Source organism: Corvus moneduloides, chromosome 19, assembly GCF_009650955.1.
Source record: "Corvus moneduloides isolate bCorMon1 chromosome 19, bCorMon1.pri, whole genome shotgun sequence".
Taxonomy (NCBI): Eukaryota; Metazoa; Chordata; class Aves; order Passeriformes; family Corvidae; genus Corvus; species Corvus moneduloides.
The window spans coordinates 1,298,378-1,316,870 of NC_045494.1; the positions used below are offsets into that span (position 1 = coordinate 1,298,378).

General features: G+C 63.5%; 3 protein-coding genes across 5 annotated transcripts; all 3 read right to left on the minus strand.

Annotated features, from left to right (window-relative positions):
- Positions 1 to 363: 363 nt before the first annotated feature.
- DNAI2 (dynein axonemal intermediate chain 2) lies at positions 364 to 5,941 on the minus strand. Its single transcript, XM_032128739.1, has 12 exons — positions 4,897 to 5,941; positions 4,579 to 4,740; positions 4,376 to 4,497; positions 3,704 to 3,846; positions 3,061 to 3,174; positions 2,396 to 2,535; positions 2,084 to 2,206; positions 1,557 to 1,783; positions 1,259 to 1,394; positions 1,035 to 1,181; positions 722 to 919; positions 364 to 641 (listed from the first exon to the last, which is right to left on the minus strand). The coding sequence occupies exons 1-12, from the start codon at positions 5,077 to 5,079 to the stop codon at positions 612 to 614; spliced, it is 1,725 nt and encodes a 574-aa protein (XP_031984630.1). The 5' UTR covers positions 5,080 to 5,941; the 3' UTR covers positions 364 to 611.
- Positions 5,942 to 6,026: 85 nt separating this feature from the next.
- Positions 6,027 to 13,084, minus strand: TTYH2 (tweety family member 2). Of its 3 annotated transcripts, none has more exons than XM_032128740.1 (15): positions 12,906 to 13,084; positions 12,206 to 12,378; positions 10,862 to 10,973; positions 10,310 to 10,530; positions 10,124 to 10,219; positions 9,968 to 10,040; positions 9,813 to 9,882; positions 9,614 to 9,669; positions 9,440 to 9,532; positions 9,271 to 9,363; positions 9,049 to 9,191; positions 8,728 to 8,913; positions 8,572 to 8,650; positions 8,097 to 8,114; positions 6,027 to 7,201 (listed from the first exon to the last, which is right to left on the minus strand). In XM_032128740.1, the coding sequence occupies exons 1-15, from the start codon at positions 13,032 to 13,034 to the stop codon at positions 7,124 to 7,126; spliced, it is 1,620 nt and encodes a 539-aa protein (XP_031984631.1). In that variant the 5' UTR covers positions 13,035 to 13,084; the 3' UTR covers positions 6,027 to 7,123. The 3 variants fall into 3 exon arrangements, with proteins under 3 accessions (XP_031984631.1, XP_031984632.1, XP_031984633.1); XM_032128742.1 differs by having other exon boundaries at positions 7,031 to 7,201; positions 8,097 to 8,109; XM_032128741.1 differs by lacking the exon at positions 8,097 to 8,114.
- Positions 13,085 to 13,721: 637 nt separating this feature from the next.
- RPL38 (ribosomal protein L38) lies at positions 13,722 to 15,496 on the minus strand. Its single transcript, XM_032129335.1, has 5 exons — positions 15,426 to 15,496; positions 15,195 to 15,226; positions 14,766 to 14,826; positions 14,003 to 14,125; positions 13,722 to 13,817 (listed from the first exon to the last, which is right to left on the minus strand). Exons 2-5 carry the CDS (start codon positions 15,195 to 15,197, stop codon positions 13,792 to 13,794), a joined length of 213 nt encoding a protein of 70 aa, XP_031985226.1. The 5' UTR covers positions 15,198 to 15,226; positions 15,426 to 15,496; the 3' UTR covers positions 13,722 to 13,791.
- Between the last annotated feature and the right edge of the window lie 2,997 nt (positions 15,497 to 18,493).

The following is an 18,493-nucleotide window of genomic DNA, read 5'->3' on the forward strand; positions in this document are numbered from 1 at the left end:
GCTGGCAGCTCGTTAATGATTAATTAAGGGGGGTGAGGAGTCGGGGTGGCTGCTGGTACTACCAGCAGGGCTGTGTTTACCCAGCACTGATAACCCGGCCCGGGGGCTGCTCCTGTGGGGACACCGGGCTCTCCAGCTGCGAGCGGGCCCAGAGGGGAGAAGGCCCCCCCTGCTGCCAGCAGCCACCCTGCTGTGCCCTGCTCATGGGCTGGGGACACTGAGGGACACCCTGTGCTGCTGTGGGTGCTTGGCCGTGCTCAGCCTCTGGCTTTGAGTGTCCCAGCTCAAGGAAGGGACGGGAGGAGCAGGAGGACGTGACTTTCCCACCCTCTGCTCGACCCTGCTGTGATAAAAGAGGAAACGTGACATGGAAAGCGCCGGTTTATTCACACCAAAGAAAATCAGGATGCAAAGGCCAGGGAGCAGCTGTGGGGTCAGGGGGCTGTGCAGGGCCCCTCACTTGCCACCCCACGAGGGGAGAGAGCCCAGGAGAGCTGCCTGGCTTGGGGACAGTGGCCTCGTCTCTGCAGCAGCTCTGGCACAGAGGGGAAAGGAAGGTGCAGCTGGAGCACACTGACCTTGGCATCCTCCCACTCTTCCTCCTGGTTTTCCTACTGTGCAGCTTCCTCGCCCTCTTCACTCTGAAAGACAGAGGTTGTCTCTGTCCCCTGCCCTTGATGGGGTCCCTGCCATGGTGGCCAGACTGTCCTGTCCCCGTTACCTCTTCAGGATCTTCCTGGCCCCTCCTCCGCTTCTCCGCCTTGATGATGGAGAAGAAATCTTCTCTGGCCTTCTCGAACACCTCCCGGGGATCCTCCTGCTCCTCTGGCTGGGCCCGGGCCTGGTCCTGCTCCCGCAGCAGCCGCTCCCGATGTTTGTCCTGCAGGACCTTCTCCCGCCTCGTCTCCCGCTCGAACATCTGGGGCAGATGTGGGGCTGAGGGGCGTGGGGGGCACAGGGGACCCTGTGCTGTGTCTGGGGACACGGCAGAGCTGTGGGCAGAGTGTGGGGCTCGGGTGGGACCTGGCACATACTGTGGAGGTCAGAGTCTTCTCGTTCTTCCGCATGGTGCAGAGCCCTGGGGAGATCTCCAGGAGGGACACAATGCCCAGCCTGGTGCCACAGCCAAGGATGCGCCCGTTGTCCTGCGAGCACAGGCTGAGCAGGGGATCGTTGGACACCTGGGGACAGGGCACAGGTGGGTGGTGACACTCGGCCCTGGGGTGATGCGAGGCTCCCAGAGGTGCTGGGGACCCACCTTGAGGCTGAGGGAAGGCTCCTTCTGGTGGAAGAGGAAGTCCCAGATGTCCAGGGTGCCGTCCGACTTGGCGGTGAAGAACACGGCCGGCTTCACGGGGCTCCAGCACCCGTCCAGCAGGTAGGGGGTGTGGTACCTTCCAGCAGAGCCACCCTTCAGCCACACTGGCACTGCCCTGCCTCGGTCATCGGCCCATCCCAGCACTCAGAGCTGACCAGACCCCACTGTCACCTGCCCTGAACATGCTCTGCCACCCCGGGGCTGATTTCTGGCCGAGTAAATGCCCCCTGACACCTACTTGGTCTCCATAATTGATGATGAATCCATGAGCTCCTCCGTCCAGATGCGAGCAGTCCAGTCCCCGACTGACAGGAAGACTTTGGGGAAGAAGGGGTTTCTGGTCACTCTGTAGACAGCCCCGAGGTGGCCGCTGAAGATGTGGGCGATTTTCTCGGGGGGGGTCTTGGCGTCGCGGTTGCAGGAGATGATGGTGCCCTGCTCTGTGCCCACCAGGAATTTGGTGGGCTGAGGGTGGGAAGCAGGAGGGAGCAGCTGTCAGCAGGATGGGGACCACATGGTGTGGGGGGCAGCAGGCGTTCTGTTGCCGCCAGAGCCCGGGGACCCCCCACCATTGGGGGGGTTCAGGGACTGAAATGCCAGCAGGACCCGGTGTTTTTGGAGCACATCAACTCCCAGTTCTTCTGAGGGCATCTGGCCCTGGGCTGTGCCCACAGGGGTGACCAGGGACTGCCCTGCGCCCTGCTGGGCTCTCCCTCCTGCCTGTGGCAGGGACACAGGGGCACCTGTGGGCACAGGGACACTCACCATGGTGGGCGCAAAGTCCAGGGCGCTGGCACCCAGAGCCTTCTTCAGCTGATCTTCCTTGGTGATGTCCAAGATCAGCTTCTCGCTGGGCTGGGACATCTTGCGGATGTCCCACCACAGCACCTGCGGGGACAAGACGGGGCAGGGGCTATGGGGGCTGCTCCCAGCACAGTCAGAGGTGGTGGCGATCCTGGAGCCTGGCAGCTGCCCCGTGCCTGGATCTTGTGCTGCTGAGGGGGCAGGGCAGGCACAGGAAGCCCTTTCAGGACCCCTCAGGAGCCCCTGGCCCCCTCCCCTGTTCCAGCCCCTCACCTGGCCGTCAGTGGAGCCTGAGAAGCACTCAGTGCCCGTTCGGGAGGGCAGCCAGCACGCTCCGTACACGGGGTCCCTGTGGCTGAGCTCCACGGGGGTCATCTCCACAGGCAGCCCCCCTTTCCTGGTGTCCCAGTACACTGGGAAGGAAAAGAAAAGCCCTTGCCCAACTCCTTTCCTTGTCACATTTCCCCCACTGTCCAAGCTGGAACAGGGAGCAAACCTCACCCAGTGCTTCCCAGAGATCATCCAGGGAGGTGGGAGAGGCAGGAGCACAGCACCCATCCTGCTCATCCCCTCCATCCCTCCCTCCATCCCTTCATCCATCCATCCCTCCATCCATCCCTCCATCCCTCCCTTCATCCCTCCATCCATCCCTGTGTCCATCCATCCCTCCATCCATCCCTCCATCCATCCATCCCTCCATCCCTCCATCCATCCCTCCATCCATCCATCCCTCCTTTCATCCCTCCATCCCTCCCTCCCTCCATCCTCCCTGGCACGGTGTCCTCCCCTCCCTGGGTGCCTGCTCAGGTGAGCACACACCTGTCCCCAGGCAAATCCCAGGGCTTCTCCTGTGCTCCCGGTGGCAGCACTGGTGCCACGGCCTCCTGGGAGTGCAGCAGTGCTGGTGCCAGGCTGGAGCAGAATGAAGGCCCCCTCACCTATCTGCCCGTTGTAGCAGCCTCCCAGCACGTGATGCCAGTCCTTGGAATTGTATTCCAGGGTCACCAAAGGGGACGAGGGCTTGAGGGTGAGCTCTGGGCTGTAGGGTTTTTCTGCCAAGGAGGGATGAGTGAAGAGCAAAGAGTCAAGGCAGGCCCCCAAAAGCAGCCCCCAGCCCACCCCACTGCCCCCACCCCGTTCCCTGACACAGCTGTGCCGGATGAGGTGCCCATGTCACCGGGAGCTGGCCTGGGCACAGACACCCGGTACACAAATCTCCTGCATTCCCACCCCTTTTTCTTTGTCCTTTTCACTCCAAAACACATCAGGTGTGAGCCAGGACTGGACAGATCAGGGCAAGTCTCAGCCCGGGCTCCTGCTGCCTCTTTCTTCCTTCACTGAACCACATCAAGAACCTCATGCGAGGCTCCAGGCTCTGCTGCCTGTCATGGCTCTGGAGCCATGCAATGGGATTTTAGTGGTTATTTCCCACCTCCCATTTCTCTCCGTTTCTGCACCGCTGTGTGGGCAAAGCAGGAGCCTCCCCCACCGACCCTCCCCGGGGTGCTGCGGGGCCTCGTCCTGCTCCCTGAGACACAAAGTGCTTCCCTTATCCACTGCTGGGTTTGCCCTTCCCCTTACCCAGATCCCAGATGTAGGAATCAAAGCTCATGTCTTTCCTGCTGTCCTGGAAGTCCAGGCTGCAATAAGCCACGGCCACGGCCCTGTTGGCGTCGGGGTGCCAGGAGATGTGCGTGGCCATCCTCTTGGTCATGTTGGGGTCCCTTTGGGGTGACACATCAGCCAAGACAGGTCAGTTTGCAAATCCTTGGGATGAACGGCTCCCAGAGGGAATTGTGGGAATCGCAATGAAACCAATCTGCAGCCCTTGAGCCTTGAGTGCAGGAAATGATTCTCCTGGAGGTCGGGCAGGGGGAGAAGAGTTGATGATTTCATCGTCTTTCCAGTCATACCTTTTTAAAAATCCAATTATCTTACTGGATCTGACCCCTAATCACCCTTGATGTGGAAATTAACCTTTGAGGCACCAAAAATAAGAAGGAAAGTCCAAAAGCACCGTCAGGAGATGCTCAGAGCTGAGTCTGACCCTGGTCTCCATCCCCAAATCACCTGGGCAGGGCGAGGGGCAGGGATGGAGTGATGGAGCAGGGAGGGTTCTGCAGGTCTCTCCACCCCCAAACTGCACCAGGACCATCCCAAACCCACTGGAATTTAACTCCTAAAGCTTTTCCACCTCCCATGAAGGTGGTTTGACCCTGCTGTGGCTCTGGTGAGCCCCCCCAGCTGTGCCACCTGATGACACTGATGGTTTTGGCTGAGGGATGCTCCTCTTCCTCCTCTTCCTCCTCTTCCTCCTCAAAATATTCCTCGTAGATGTCGATGGCGTTGTTCTGCCTGATGCAGTGCTCCACCAGCTGCAGGGACAGCACGGCCGTGTCTCTGGGGGGCTCTGGGGGGCTCAGGGGGTTTGGGGGGGCATCAGGGCAGGGTCTTACAGAGCCGAGGCGCTGGACACTCCTGGTGTAGGCATCTTCCCTCTCCACCTCCTCCCGGTAGCGGGAGGTCAGCTCCGAGTTCTTGGGGTCGATGTGCTGGGGCCACCCCCCCTCCACATGGTTCACACCCTTGACGGACACCTGCACCCGCTCCGTGTTCACCTGGGCAGGGGGACACGGAGGGGTCCGAGGCTCTGAGCCCAAAAGGTGCCTGCCACACCTTGTCCCCTCGGGCCAGCTGCCCTCAATGTGGCTGACACCCCGGGGTGTCCCCTCCACCTGCTCCGTGCTCGCCCGGCGAGGGGGGGGTCCCCGTACCTCGTGCACGGCCATGATGGGACCCTCCTGAAAAGCAAAGTCCACGGGGTCCTGGGGGATGAAGTCGCCGGCCAGGCTGGGGTCCGGCGGGATGTCCACGGTCACCTCGGCCAGAGAGTCCGAGAAGCTGCAGGGCCGCCCGAACTCGCTGCGCTTCCGCACGTACTCCAGCTTGATCTCCATGGTGGGAGGGGATGGAAAGGAGTGCGGGGCCTGGGGATGGAGGGTCCTCAAAGGGAGCCCCAAAAAGAAGTGGGGGCCACAGGGATGGAGAGCTCCAATGGGGATGGAGGGCCCTGGGGAACCCTAAAAGGAAACGGGGGCCTCAGGGAGGAAGAGAGAGTTCCAAAAGAGAGTGGGAGCCTCTGAGAGGATCCCAAAAGGTAGTGGGGCTCTCAGAGATGGAGAGATGGTCCTGGAAGGGAGCAGGGATCTCAGGGAGCTCCAAGAAGGAGCAAGGCTTTCAGGAATGAAGGGCCCCAAAAAGGAATAGGAGCCTCAGGGAGACCCAAATGTGAACAGAGACCCTGAGGAGGGAGAACGCTGAAAAAGACTGAGAGCCTCGGGGAACCCCAAAAGGGAGCGGGGTCTCGCATGCAGGGCCCCAAAAGGGAATGGGGGCCTCTGGGAGCCCCAGAAGACAGTGTGGGCCTTGGGAATGTCCCAAAAGGGAACAAGAACGTCAGGGAGCCCCAGAAGGTCCCAAAGGGAATGGGAACCTCGGCAAAGCCCAAATGCAAGCAGGGATCCTGTGGAGGGAGCACCCTGAGAGGGCCTCAAAAGGCAGCGGGAGCCTCAGGGAGTCCCAAAACGGAGCTGAGCCGCAGGGACGGAGTGACGAAACACCCAGGGTGACAAAGGACCCCGCGGAGGCCCCGGGACTCCGGTGGGGCCCGGTCCCGTCCCGCTCCCGGTGGGGCCTGACCGGGGACGCGTCGTCGTTGCCAGGCAACAGCGTAACCCCCCCACGTGACACCGGCGCCGCCGTCACGTGACGCAGAGCACCGCCGACCTCCCCGCAATGGCGGCGCGCGCGGCGTCACGTGACGGCCGCCATGTTGGGAAGGTCAACTCAAAGGTGCCCCAACCACCGATTATCCCCCCCAAAAAACCCGCACCGGGGAGATTAATTTAGTCCAAGTGTTTATTATCTTTTCCCCCCAAAAGGGCACATACAAATCCAGCCGGACTCCAGCTCCCAGCCAGAGTCCTTCGGTTAGTTCACATGCGGTTACAACAGCTCTTCTACCAGTACCATTATATGGAAACGTTAAAAGCCAAAAATTAAAAAAAACATCCCTCAGGATTTTCCCAAAGGGAGGGAGGCTAGTCACAGGGAATGTGGAGAGGGGGAGTCAGGGGATGTCCTGGCCCTGGGTGGGGGGACACCCACTGCCCTGTCCGCACCCTTTGGGGTCTGGATGTGATGGGGCGGGGGGTCCGTCCCTGCTCCAGGGTGAAGGGGCCTTTCCTGGGGATCCCTGTGCCAAAGGGCAGCCCCAAAGGGCCACATTCAGTTCATACTGGTCTCCCAAGTCCTCAGCCTGGAGCCCTAGAAATGCTGGATGAGCCTCCCAGGGTGGCAGGTCCATGCTGTCCCTTCCCTGGCACCTCACCCACCCCAGGGATGCCCCGGGAGTTCCTGTCCCTCTCCCAGGGGATTTGTGACCACTCCAGGGCTGCAGGAGGAGGGGAGCCTGCCCCAGCCCACACCTGCCCTGGGGAGCCAAAAACAGCCTAAAGCCACCCAAAAACCCGCTACCAACCCCAGTGCAGCGGCCCCTCTCTGGAACAGAGCCAGCGCCTCCCACAGCTCCCAAATCCCGGGGGCAAAGCAAAGGAAAACCAGCAAGGCCAAAACATCCCTAATTCCTCAGCCTGGGAACGCTCCGGCCAGGGGGCGGCGAGGGGGGCAGGGGAGCTGGGGCGTCGGGAAGGGGGTGGGATCACTAGTGGTTGGTGCTGCATTGCTACGGGAGCCCCTGCCCGGACCCGGCGGCGGCGTGTCCCGGGATTTGTGCTCCAGAACATTCCCGAGCCGGCGCAGGGACAGGAGAAGACACCAGAGACCCCTCTGCGCTCCCCAGACCCCGTAAGGCAGCAGGATTTGGGTCCGGGGGGCTGCCGAGGGGTGGGGGGTGCTGGGAGGCTCCAGTCCTGCGGCCCCCGCCGCGTCTCCTACCGCGTGCTCTCCAGGGCTCTTTGGTTTCCCGAGCGGAATCTCCTCCTAGGCCGGGAAGTCGCCGCGGTGCCGGACGTGCTCATCGGTGACCGCCAGGTACGTGGCTCTCATGCTCGGGGAGTACTGGGGGGACACACGGGGGTCAGCACCCCAAAACTCCCCACCCAGCCCCTGCACCGCCCCACAGGTGCCCAGGATTGTTCCCGTGCGGATTAATCCCCAAATAATCGGCCAGGTGGGCATGGAAAGGGTCAGACCGTGCCCTCAGCTGCTCTGAGAGCTGGGGGAGGCAACACCCCCCAAGCCAAGACCCCCCAAGCCTGTCCAGCTCTGCTTCATCCCTTCCCATGTTCATCCTCCACCTTCCCAGCTTCAGCCCAGCAGCAAACTCATCCCAAATCTGCCTGTGGGGATGTGTCTGTGGGATACCAGCGAGCCCAAGCCTCCAGCCCCCCAGGATCACATTCCTCCAGGGTTTCACAGCAGGGAGGATCACCCCAGCCAGGCATTAAGGAAGATTATTCCGAGTTTGTTATTCTGGACTCAGAAAGTCTTTCCTCAGGGATCTGAATCCTGGGTAAATTAGACTATTCAGGGCTGGGAGAAGTGCTCCAATTAATCCCCCCACTCGTGTGCCCCCCGCCTTGCCAGCTGCCAGGTCTGTGAGATGGGGTCCAAGCTTCCACCTGATGGAAAAAATCATCCCTGCAGGAGGGGGGGCACAGTATTCCTGCCATGGCAGCATTCCCAGAGCCGTATCCTGACTGAGGGGGTTTCACTGCTCCAGGGATGGAGATGGGGACCAGCATCCCAACGTGTGGGAGCTGTGGGAGCTGAACAGCCTCCTGGAATGTGGCTGGGCACAAAATGTGGCCCTTTGTCCCCCCTCCCTGAGCTCTCTGCACCCCAAAAGCCGAGCAGGAAAAGGGGATGGAGGGAGGCATGGAAGGGTGGGGAGGAGGGGAGAACCCAGCTGCTGCCCTGGGGTAAGGAAGGAGAAGGAAGTGGCTGAACTTACTCTTGATGGGCAACTTAGCTCCAAAATAATGGATGCAAAAAATTAAAAGAAATCACAAAAAAGAAAAAAAAAGAAAAAAAAAAGAAAAAAAAAAGAAAAAAAAAAAGACAAGGAATAAAAAATAAAGCAGCAATACCAGACAGGGCAGGATTAACAAGCAGGGAAATGGGAACGTGAAGGGAGAGACTGCGAGGAGCGTCCTCTGAGAGCCAGGATGGAGAGGAAACACAGGGAAGGGAGGGAGGGGACGGTTATTTCAGCCTCCCCCAGCAGATGGCTGTGCCCCCTCCCCGTGAGTGGCCAGGAATTGGGTTAGAGCCAGGCGAGGGGAGCCACATCCTCTGCAAGGGCAGCAGGGACCAGGATCTCCCATCCCTGTCCCACCCCGGTGAGCGGCTCTCGGTGACCCAGAGCGGCCCCCCAGGGTGACCCCCCCAGGGTGTCACAAGGATTTGGCCTCGGTCGCCCATCGTACCGTGGGGGGAGGAGACCCCCTGCCAATGAGGGGCACGTTCTCGTAGCGGGGGTTCCCTCCGAAGAGCACAGCCTGGTTCCTGGGGGCACAGCGAGACCCCGTCAGCCGCCGTCCCCAGCACAGCTCCCTCCCCGCGGCGGGGCTCGGGGGCCTCACATGTACTCGGAGACGGGGGCATTGGACACGGTCTGGGCCGGGGGCTGGAGGCTGCTCTGGCTGCCCAGGCTGCTGCTGTAGCTGCAGAAGCTGCGCAGCTGCCCCCGGGGCGGGCGGTGCGTGGCGATGCGCCGGGCCTGCGGGTTGAAGGGGTCCTCCTCGTCCATGTCATCGTAGTCCCGGTCCCTGCGGGGACAAGGGGCCGGCATTCACACCCCAGGACCCAAAGCGGGGGTCTCAATGCCCAGACTGGGTCTGCCCGCGGCTCTGTGCCCACGGTGAGGGCAGGGGGCTGGGGCGGGGGTCTTTGGGCACACCCACCGCCCAGCCAGCTGCTTCCAGGCACGCGGGGCCGCGCAGATCACGGTGGAGAAGGCGGCAGCCGCCAGCAGGGAGAAGAGCCCGAGGTAGAGCAGCCCCTCCACGCCGTCATAGCAGATCCCGATGAGGCCATCCAGGTAATCCTGGCGGGACACAGGCAGGGCAGCACTGGTGGCGCTGCAGGGGGACCCCAGAGCTGGTCCCCACTCGGCCCCCCCTCACCTTGTGCAGCCCCCGGCAGTCCAGCAGGGCCGTCAGCTGGTGCAGGCTGGTCTCTGAGGAGTTGAGGAGCTGCTGGACCCCCAGCAGGTCTTTCTGTGGGAAAAGGGGGCTCAGGCAGCTCTGGGGAGCAGAAGGAGGGATGGGGACCCCCTGTGCCCTCCTCCTGTACCTTGGCTGTGGGGAAGAGGGGCAGTGCATACTGGATGAGCCCCTGGATCTGGATCTGCATGGTGGTCAGCGAGCGCTGGAACACGGTGAGAGCCTGCAGGAGGGAGTGGGGGACAGTCACAGACCCCCCCCCAGCCCCAGGCAGCACCAAGGTGGGTGCCCACCCGCCCTGTACCTGCTGGAAGGGGCTGCTCAGGCTCTGGTCACAGTACAGGTAATAATGAACCACCTCTGCAGAGAGAACGGGAACATCAGCACGAGCGTCCCGGGGCACAGGGAGCCGTGGGGGGGACAGTGGCAGCAGGGTGCACCGACCCCCGGGTGGGTTTGGGGGTCCTGCCTGAGCTCGCCTCCACCTCACAGCCAGCTCTCACCTGCGCTGATCTCATCGTCTGTCTGGTTCATGATGAACTTGTTCGGGGCCACGCAGAAGTCGCTGGTGCCCTGTGGGGACAGAGGGATGGCATCGGCGCCCACAGTGCTCGGCACAGCCCCAGGCAGCCCCTCCCTCCCCTCCTGGCCCACTCACCACCGCGGCCGCCGTGTCCACAGCCATGGAGGCCCAGCTGAGGACGAGCATGAGGAGCCCGCAGCACAGCATCCTGCGGGGAGAGCGGGGAGCACGGGTGGGGAGCATGGCCGGGGGTCCCCAAGAGCCACCCCAGGCCGCCCCCAGGGTACTCACGTGACCAGGAGGCAGCGGGAGTGCTTGGCCAGCCCCAGGCAGGCCAGCAGGCAGACGGTGAGGACGAGGATGAAGAAGAGCAGGTAAGCCAGCCACCTGAGCGCAGAGGAAGGCTCTGTCACACACGGCCACCTCCCCAGCCCGCCGGGCCCCGCGGCCCCGCTCACCGGGAATGCTCGAGCTCACCGGTAATACTCGACGTAGGCGACCTGTCCCGACAGCTCGGTGAGGTCAGCACTGACGCCCCGCCAGGCCGGCAGCCCCTGCAGCTGCAGGACGATGCTGCCGGCCAGCTGCTGAGTGAACTTGAGGGTCTGCACGTAATCCCCCCGCGAGGCCAGGAGCTCGTTCAGCCGCGCCAGGTGCTGCTCCAGCCCTCCCTGCATCTGCAGCGTGGTGCTGGCAACCTGTGGCCCCCGGCATGGTCAGTCCCTGGCATCTAGCAGAGCCACGTGCCCCATCCCTGAAACGCTCTTTCTCCAGGAGAACAGCCCCACCCCAACCCGCTGTGCCCAAGCTGGATCCATCCTTCAGAACAGCCCTGCCACGGCCCTCCCGGCCCTGCTGGGCCACAAAGGTCCCATTCTGTGGGGTGACGTCACCCTCCCGCGCTCGGCACGGCGCAGCCACCCCGGGGGCTCGGCCGGAGCAGCCAGACGTCCCTCCCTGGTGCTTTAACCAAACCCAGGACAGGGGACTGATGCACCGTGGGGGGACACGGAGGCGCTGTGGCCCTACCAGGGAGTCGATGCCAGTGAGGGTCTGGTTGGCGTGGTCCAGGGCGTAGAGCAGCTGGAAAACCCCGTCGTTGGTCTCGCTGTTCCCGTAGAAGCCGACGCCAACGGCCGCACTGTGGGCAGAGAAGGGACCCTGGTGAGAAGGGAGGGACACACTCACCCTGCCACACCGGCTGGACAGGGGACACTCCCCAGGGCATCCTGGTTTGGGGGGACAGCCCACCAATGGCAGGGCAGAGACAAAGAGTGGGACAGCAGCAGCACCGTGATGGGAACCTGCTCCTGCTGGTGACAGGGGCCTGGGGACAGCTGCAGCTGCTCCATGGGCATGGTGGCTCGGAAGCTCCTCCTGCCAAACCCTGAGAGATTGAGGGCGGAGGGGCCGGGCCAAGCAGATTAGGGGAATCCGCTGGAAGCGCTGTGGCTCCCGATTAAACCTTTGGCTGGGAGCTGAAGCGGCTCCAGGCCCTGTGGCGAGCTCCCTGCAGCCGCTGCTCCCCATGGAGCCAGGATGGAGCTCCCGAGAAGGGAGGTGCTTGTGGCCATGTCTTGGCCGGGCATGTGCCCACACGTGGCCGGTGCACACGGTGCTTGCCAAACCCCAGTACACCGACAGACACCAGCTCACTAATGGCCACCATCAGCCCTTGAATGGCCACCAATGGGCTCTTGGGGGGGGTTCAAAGCCCCTGGGAGCTGCACAGTGACCCCCTGCCGTGGTGGGGGGGCTGGGGGGAGCACGCTGAGCTCATTAGTGCTGTTTCCCTGTCTCGCTGTTTCCCTGCTCCGTGCGAGGCTCGCAGGCAGCCATCTCGCTCCGCCCCGGCAAAGCAGCCCCTTTGTCTGGAGCGAGGGTCGTGGCCAGGCAGCCAGAGGGGCCTGTGGCCCACCCCGTTCCCCCCCAGGCCAGCAATGCCGGGGGACACTCGGGATAGCTGCCTGGGTGTCCTCCCAGCCATGGCTGTCCCGGACCGAGGTGGGCTTGTAAAGCCCCCAGAGCGGTGCTGGATGAAGCAGCGTCCCCTTGTCTAATTGCTGTGGTTGCAATTAAGGTCGGGCACAAGGGACCTGCCAGCTGGGTCACGCTGCTGCCTGCCATCTGCTCTGGGCTGGGATTAGCGACCAGCCCTGCTCCCGCCCGGGATTAGCCGGGAAGGCGGCACAGCCGTGACGGGGACGGGGCTGGCCCGCAGCTGGTCCCTGGGGCTCCCCCAGCAGCTGCACGGGAGGAGGCAGGGATGGAGCACATTTAATTGCACAGATCTAATTAAAGCGACTCGTGGCTGGAGCACAGAGTCCCCTCGGTGACAGGGGGACAGCACCAGGTCCCTGTCCCCGTCCTCACCAGCAGATGAGCCCGGCGGTGACGGCCATCCAGGTGACACAGCACGAGTGGGGCCGCTTGGTCTCGGGGTCCTGGTCCCTCTTGCAGCAGCACAGGCAGATCAGGTACACGGTGAGGAAGAGGAGGTTGAGGCCGAGGCACACGGCGGCCACCAAGCCCAGGAAAAGCAGCGACTGGGAGGGAGAAAGGGGACAGTCAGCAGCCGTGCCCGTGACCCACTCGCGTGTCCGGGATGCGGCCGCGTTCAGCGCCCCACGGGACTGTCACATGGGAAAGAGGAAGTGTCCCTGTCCCCATCCCCATTCCCCCGCAGGGTGCCCAGGCCGCGGTCGCCGAGCCGGGGCTGCAGCCGCCCCTTGCCGGGATGTTGGGGCACAGGGACACCGGCGCTGCCCTCCCTCCCCATTTAGGGGTCACGGCGGACCGTGCCCCGGGATGCCGGGGGGCCGCGGCGGGTCCGGGAGCGCGGGGCAGGGGCTCAGGAGGGCCAAAGGAGAGCGGTGAGCCCGGGAGGGGAGAGCGGCGCGGCCGGGGGTGCCGGTGCCGGCCGGCCCGGGGGGGGCCGGGCGATGAAAGGCGCTTTGTGCGCCGCGAGATCAGAGCTGGCGCCGGGAGCCGCCGGGGAGCGGCGCGGGGGACGCGGGGCGAGCGGGACCAGCCCGGGGAGGGGCCGGGGGGCGCGGGGGTCCCGGGCCGGTACCTGCTGGTAGTCGGGGTCCTGCGGGCGGAAGGTGCTGGGCACGGGCTGCAGGCGCGGGCCGCGGTGCGGGAGCCCGTGCAGCCAGGCCGCCCACCAGGGCGCCAGGTAATCGGCGCGGCCGGGCCCCATGGCGGGCCGGGGTCGCCGCGCTGCCGGGCGGGGGGCGGCGGTGCCGCCACGCCGCGGGCTCTGCCCGCCCGCCCCGGGCCCCACCCACCGACACCGCCCCTCGGGGCCGCCCCCCGCCCCGCCCCCGGCAGCTGCGGCCGGCCCGTGCCCGCGGAGCCGCTCGCGGCGCAGCGCTCCCCGCAGGGACAGCGCACAGCGTCACCCCCGCCACCCGGGCACCGCAGCCGTCGGGCCCTGTACCCATTGGACACCGCACCCATCGGGCCCCGCACCCATCGGGCACCGCACCCATCGGGCACCGCACCCATCGGGCACCGCAGCCGTGGGGCACTGCTGTGGGGGCACCGCACCCCGAACCTCCTGCTGTGGGGCCACGGCACCCCATACTCCTCCTGCTATAGGGACCAGGTGCTGTAAAGGACACCGCCCATGGGACACGCTGGTGGCCCTGTGTGCCAGCCCCAGGTGCCACAGGTCCCGTGCCCAGCTGTCAGCCCAGGGCCACCCACGAGTGAGGGGCTGGCTCCGGATCTGGGGACTCCCCCGTGCCCACACGGTACCAGAAGTGGACCCATGGCCTCCCTGCTGGGAGCACTGACCCACACCAGCCCCGGGACCCCCAGTGCAGCTCTGAGAGCCCTGGAGTGGCTCCAGGGCCAGGAAGAGCAGGTTGTGAAACACCAAACGTGACACCGGGAACAGTTTTTTATTTATTTTAACAAACAGAGAATCCAACAGGTACCCAGCTCACCCCAGCTCATTTCAGCTCCTTCACGGCCAGACCTGTGGAGGAAAGACAGGACATGGATCGGGGGGCTCAGGCATGGAAGGGCTCCCTGGGAATACCGAACACCGACCACGGCAAGGCACTGGTGGTGACACCAGCTCCAGGGACACTGGGAACTCTGCAAGGGGGTTCTCACAGCCCCCCTCAATCCCAGCCACCCAACACAAGATTCCCGCGATACCTGGGGGCAGGGACTGCTTCAGCTTCTCGGCCTTCTCCTTGTCGGTGATGACCAGGGTGTAGAGGTACCGGCTGCAGCGCACCTTGAACTTCACATTGTCCTTGTTCTTCTTGATCTTGACAGCTGTGGGATGGAGGGCACAGCAGGGACAGCCCGCTGTCATCCCTGGGAAACCCACCCCACTCCCTTCCCCGTGCAGAGCCCTCCAGCTCCATCCAGAGTGAGGAAAAAGCTTCGTGAGGGCTCTCTCAGTGCTGAGCTCTCCCTTCTCGCCCACGCCAAAACATTCCCGCGGGATCCTGCGACAGCCGGATCCAAACAAGCAGGAGAAGAGGGAAAACTCTTCCCGTGTTGTTGAACAGTGAGACAAGGCAGTGCTTTGTCTCAATTATCCTCATCTTGTGGCGGCAACAAAAATCTCCCGCTGAGGATGATGAATCAGCCGTTGTGACAGAGCTCCAACACCCGACACGGCGCCCACAGAGCAGGCTGACATCTGGGAATCGCTTCCAGCGAGCTGCACTTGGAGCTCGGCTCAACATCCCGGGGCGAGCATCAGTGGGAATGCACAGCTGGGAGCACCATCCCCTGGGCGAGCCCAGCCTGGAGCCCCAAGAGTCCCTCTGCCCACAGGAGTGGCCTCGGTCACCGAGCCAAAGCCACGCCAGGGCAGCCCCGGTCCCTCGGCATTCCCAGGCTGCGGAGCTCCTCAGGGACACGTGCTGGAGCCCCGCAGCCCGTCCTGCCCACAGACCCCACTCACACTTGGCGTCCTTCCGCCGCGCCGTCAGCAGGAAGTCCTTGATCTCCTCAATCTTGCGAGGCTGCAAAGTCAAACAGAAACTCACGGGATGCTTCGGGCTGGAAGGCACCATAAGCGATTACCTGGTCCCACCCCTGCCACGGGCAGGGACACGGGATGTGCTCCCAGCCCAGAGCTCATCCCCAGCTCGTGCTCCGGCCACAGAATCCCCCCGGACCCCCCCGTGAGCCCCTTGCTCACCGACTCCCCCATTCCGCACCATGCCCAGAACCTGGCAAAGCGGGGACCCCAAAGCCAACCCCGCCTCCCCTCCTGGGAAGGAGCTAAGGAGCTCCCCCTCACCCCCGTTCTGCACCCTGTCCAGCACCAGACACGCCAGGGACTCCCTCCCTCCCCCCCGGGACCCCTCGCAGCCCCCCGGCCCCTCACCATGGTGTCAGCCCAGCGTCGGTTGCTCCAACCTGCGGCAGAAGCGAGACAAGATGGTGTCAGCGCCTCCCCCCGCCCATCGCCTCCCCCGCCTCCGCCCCCCGCCCGCCATCGGCTCCCCCCACGCCCCCTCCTCCCCCCGTTTTCCCCCGGGGCCGCCCGGTGTCGCGAGGCCGCGGATGGCGGCGGATCTCCCCTGCCTCCCCCCGCCCCCCGGCCGCCATCGCTCACCCGCAGCCGCCGCGTACAGACCGGAAATGAGCGCGGCTCTTCCGCATCCGGGCCTTTATGGCCTACGGTGCGGGCGGCGGGCAAAAAGCTCCCGATCGCGACCGCGGCGGCGGCATCTGTGATGAGTTGGCGGGGGCTCAGCCGCCAGTGCGGGCGGGGGGGCTGCGGAGGGGATTTTGGGCACCTCCGGCCTCCTGGAGCCAGCCGGGCACGGCCGGGAACGGGGAGCAGGGCTGCCTGGGCGGGCTGCTTGCTGTTTCCCGAGTCTCAGAATCTCTCGGGGGGATTAGCCATCTAAGATTCCATCTCAGCCCTGCCCCAGGGAACCCCGGGAGATGCTGCGGCTCGATAGCCCGAGTAGGGCTGTAATGGACAGGTTTTGCCACAAGAGAGAGCTTCAATCCCGCTGAAAACCCCAAAGCCGTACAAACCACCCCAAAACTCAGAATCCTTGGGGATGAGTGGCGAGGGGCAGGAAGCCCATCCTGTCACTGTCCTGCGCTTCCCATCCCCATCCTGCCAAGCCCTAAGTGTGGCTGGGCAGGTCTTTGGGGGTGCTGGGATGCTCCTAAGGGATGCTGGATGGGGTCACAATCCCCCCAGCAGCTCCCAGTACACCAGCCCAGCTACTGGGGTGAAACCCACAGCTCCCAGCCCAGGGCTCCCAGCCAGGAGACGATTTTGGGGTGGGACCCTTCTCCCTGGCCACCGAACGAGCTTTTTAATTGTTTGATTTACTTATCTCCTCTCTGATGGGCTGATCTACTCCGCTGCCTTTTAATTGCTCCCAAACTTGAGCGGTTTTTCATGTTTTAAGGAATGCTGAATGGTGTAATTAAACCCCTGGCAGCGTAAATCAGCGGCGCGGGAGGACGACAGCCCCGAATTAAAGCTTTTGGCATAACAATAAAACTAAACCGGCATGAAAAGTGCCCGTTCTGGCACCAGCGCTGAATGCTGATGCCGAGGGGAGCTGCGGCACCGTCCGGGCACCCCAAAATCCCCGGGTTTTTTGTGGGATCGTGGAACGATTCGGGTTGGGAGGGACCTTAAGGCTCACCCTGCTCCATCCCTGGCAGTGTCCCAGGCCGGGTTGGACGGGGTTTGGAGCAGCCTGGGCCGGTGGAAGAGGGTGGAATGGGATGAGTTTGGGGTCTCTTCCCACCCAATGATTCCGTGACGCTGTGATCCCATCATTTACATCATTAACGAAGACACGAAATAAAACTGCTCCCAGTAAGGACCCTGAGGGTCACCACCGCTCCCTGATGTCCATCAGGCCCCTGAGCCATTGGCCACGACCCTCTGGATGCGACATTCCAGCCAATTCCTTATCCACCCGCAGCCCACGGAATCCGTCTGTCTCCCAAAGCGCAGCTTGGCCTCACATGGGAGCAGGGGAAGGGGCTGGGGTGGGTCAGGGGGTGCCTGTCCCCCCTCCCCTGCACCCCTGGAGCAGCGTCATTCCCGCCCCTCCCAGGGACTGCAATCACTTTTCCTTTATTAATAATATTTAAAGCCGAGTGGGTGCCTAAATCAACAAAAATAATTCATGAGAGTCATTAGCTCCTCAAAGCCGGGCTCTTTTTATGACCGACTTTAAATTAAAAAAAGAAATTAAAAAAAAAATAATAAAAAAAATCCCAACCCCAAACCCCACCACGCTCGGAATCCGCAGCTTTTCCAAGACATCAAATGCGTTTCCTGCCGCCTCCCCCCGGCCCGGCTCCGCCGCCGGAGGAAATTCAATTAACGGCCTTAATTCACCCTCCGACTGCCAGTTTTAGATTAAAAACCCCTTCGGATTCTGCTCGGGAGGCGCCGTGAAGGGATCGGGGGGGGGTTTAACCTCCTGCTTTGGGGGTGCTGTGAAGCCCCTTGGTGCGGACCGGTCAGTGAGAACCCTCCCCCTTCCTCCCCCTTCCTCCTCCTCCTCCTCCTTCTCCAGCAGCTCCAAAGGCTCCGGGAGCCCATGGAGTCACATGGAGGAAAAACGAGCTTACAAATCCACCCCAACGCATCCCAGCGCCCCCTCCCAGGGCGCTGCCTGTCCCCTTGGGCACCGCGGGGACCCGCTGGTGCGGGGCAGTGCCCAGCGCCCTTGGGGACCCTGGGGACACGGTGCCACAGGTCCGGATCTGTCCCTTAGCGCCCTTGGGGACGCGGTGGGACCCCGGCAGCCCCCGCGGGGGGAGGGAGGTGCTGCAGGGTGTCCCCCGGCGCGGTGGCAGCCGGTGACAAGATGATATCCCCTTATCAGCCGGGGGCTGCGGGGCGAGGGGAGGGCGGCAGGGAATGAGGGAATGATCATTGAAAAATAGAACAAAAAGCCAACGGGATGTTTTTTGGTCACGGTTCTGCTCCATCCCTGGGTCCCGGGGTGGAGAGAGCCGGAGGTTGGAGGGGGAGGAAGCTCTGGCACCCGAGGGCTGCCGTGGGTCAATTATCCTTAATTGGCCTGTCCTTAATGGGGCTGCAAACGAAGAGGAAACTCGGCAGGGCTTTGGGGCTGGGGTGGCACCGGTGGGACAGGGAGGGGGGGTCCCCGTGGCAGCTGCCGGTGTCCCCCCCCACCCAGTGAGGTCACACGGAGCAGGGAAAGGAGGGAAAGGCCAGGTTGGATGTGGCTGGGAGCAGCCTGGGATAGTGGAAGGTGCCCCTGCCCACGGCAAGGGGTGGAACTGGGCGAGCTTTAAGGTCCTTCCAACCCAAACCGTTCCATGATTCTACGGCCACTCTCAGTTTCGGGGTCCCACAGCAGGCTGAATATGGGAGGTGTCCCTGTCCTCGGGAACAGGGACATCCCACGGGTGCTGAGCCCCAGTTCAGGCCAAGGTGCCAGGTAGGGACACGAGTGGCTGAGACGCACGGCTGGCGTGTGGCAGATGGAGCCGTGCATCCCAGTGCCCGACAGAATCCCAGGACCATTCAGGTTGGAAAAGACCTCCAAGATCGAGTCCAAGCTGTGCCCAACCCCCACCTTGTGCCCAGCCCAGAGCTCTAAGTGCCACGTCCAGGCCTTCCTTGGACGCCTCCAGGGATGGGCACTCCAAATCTCCTTGGGCAGC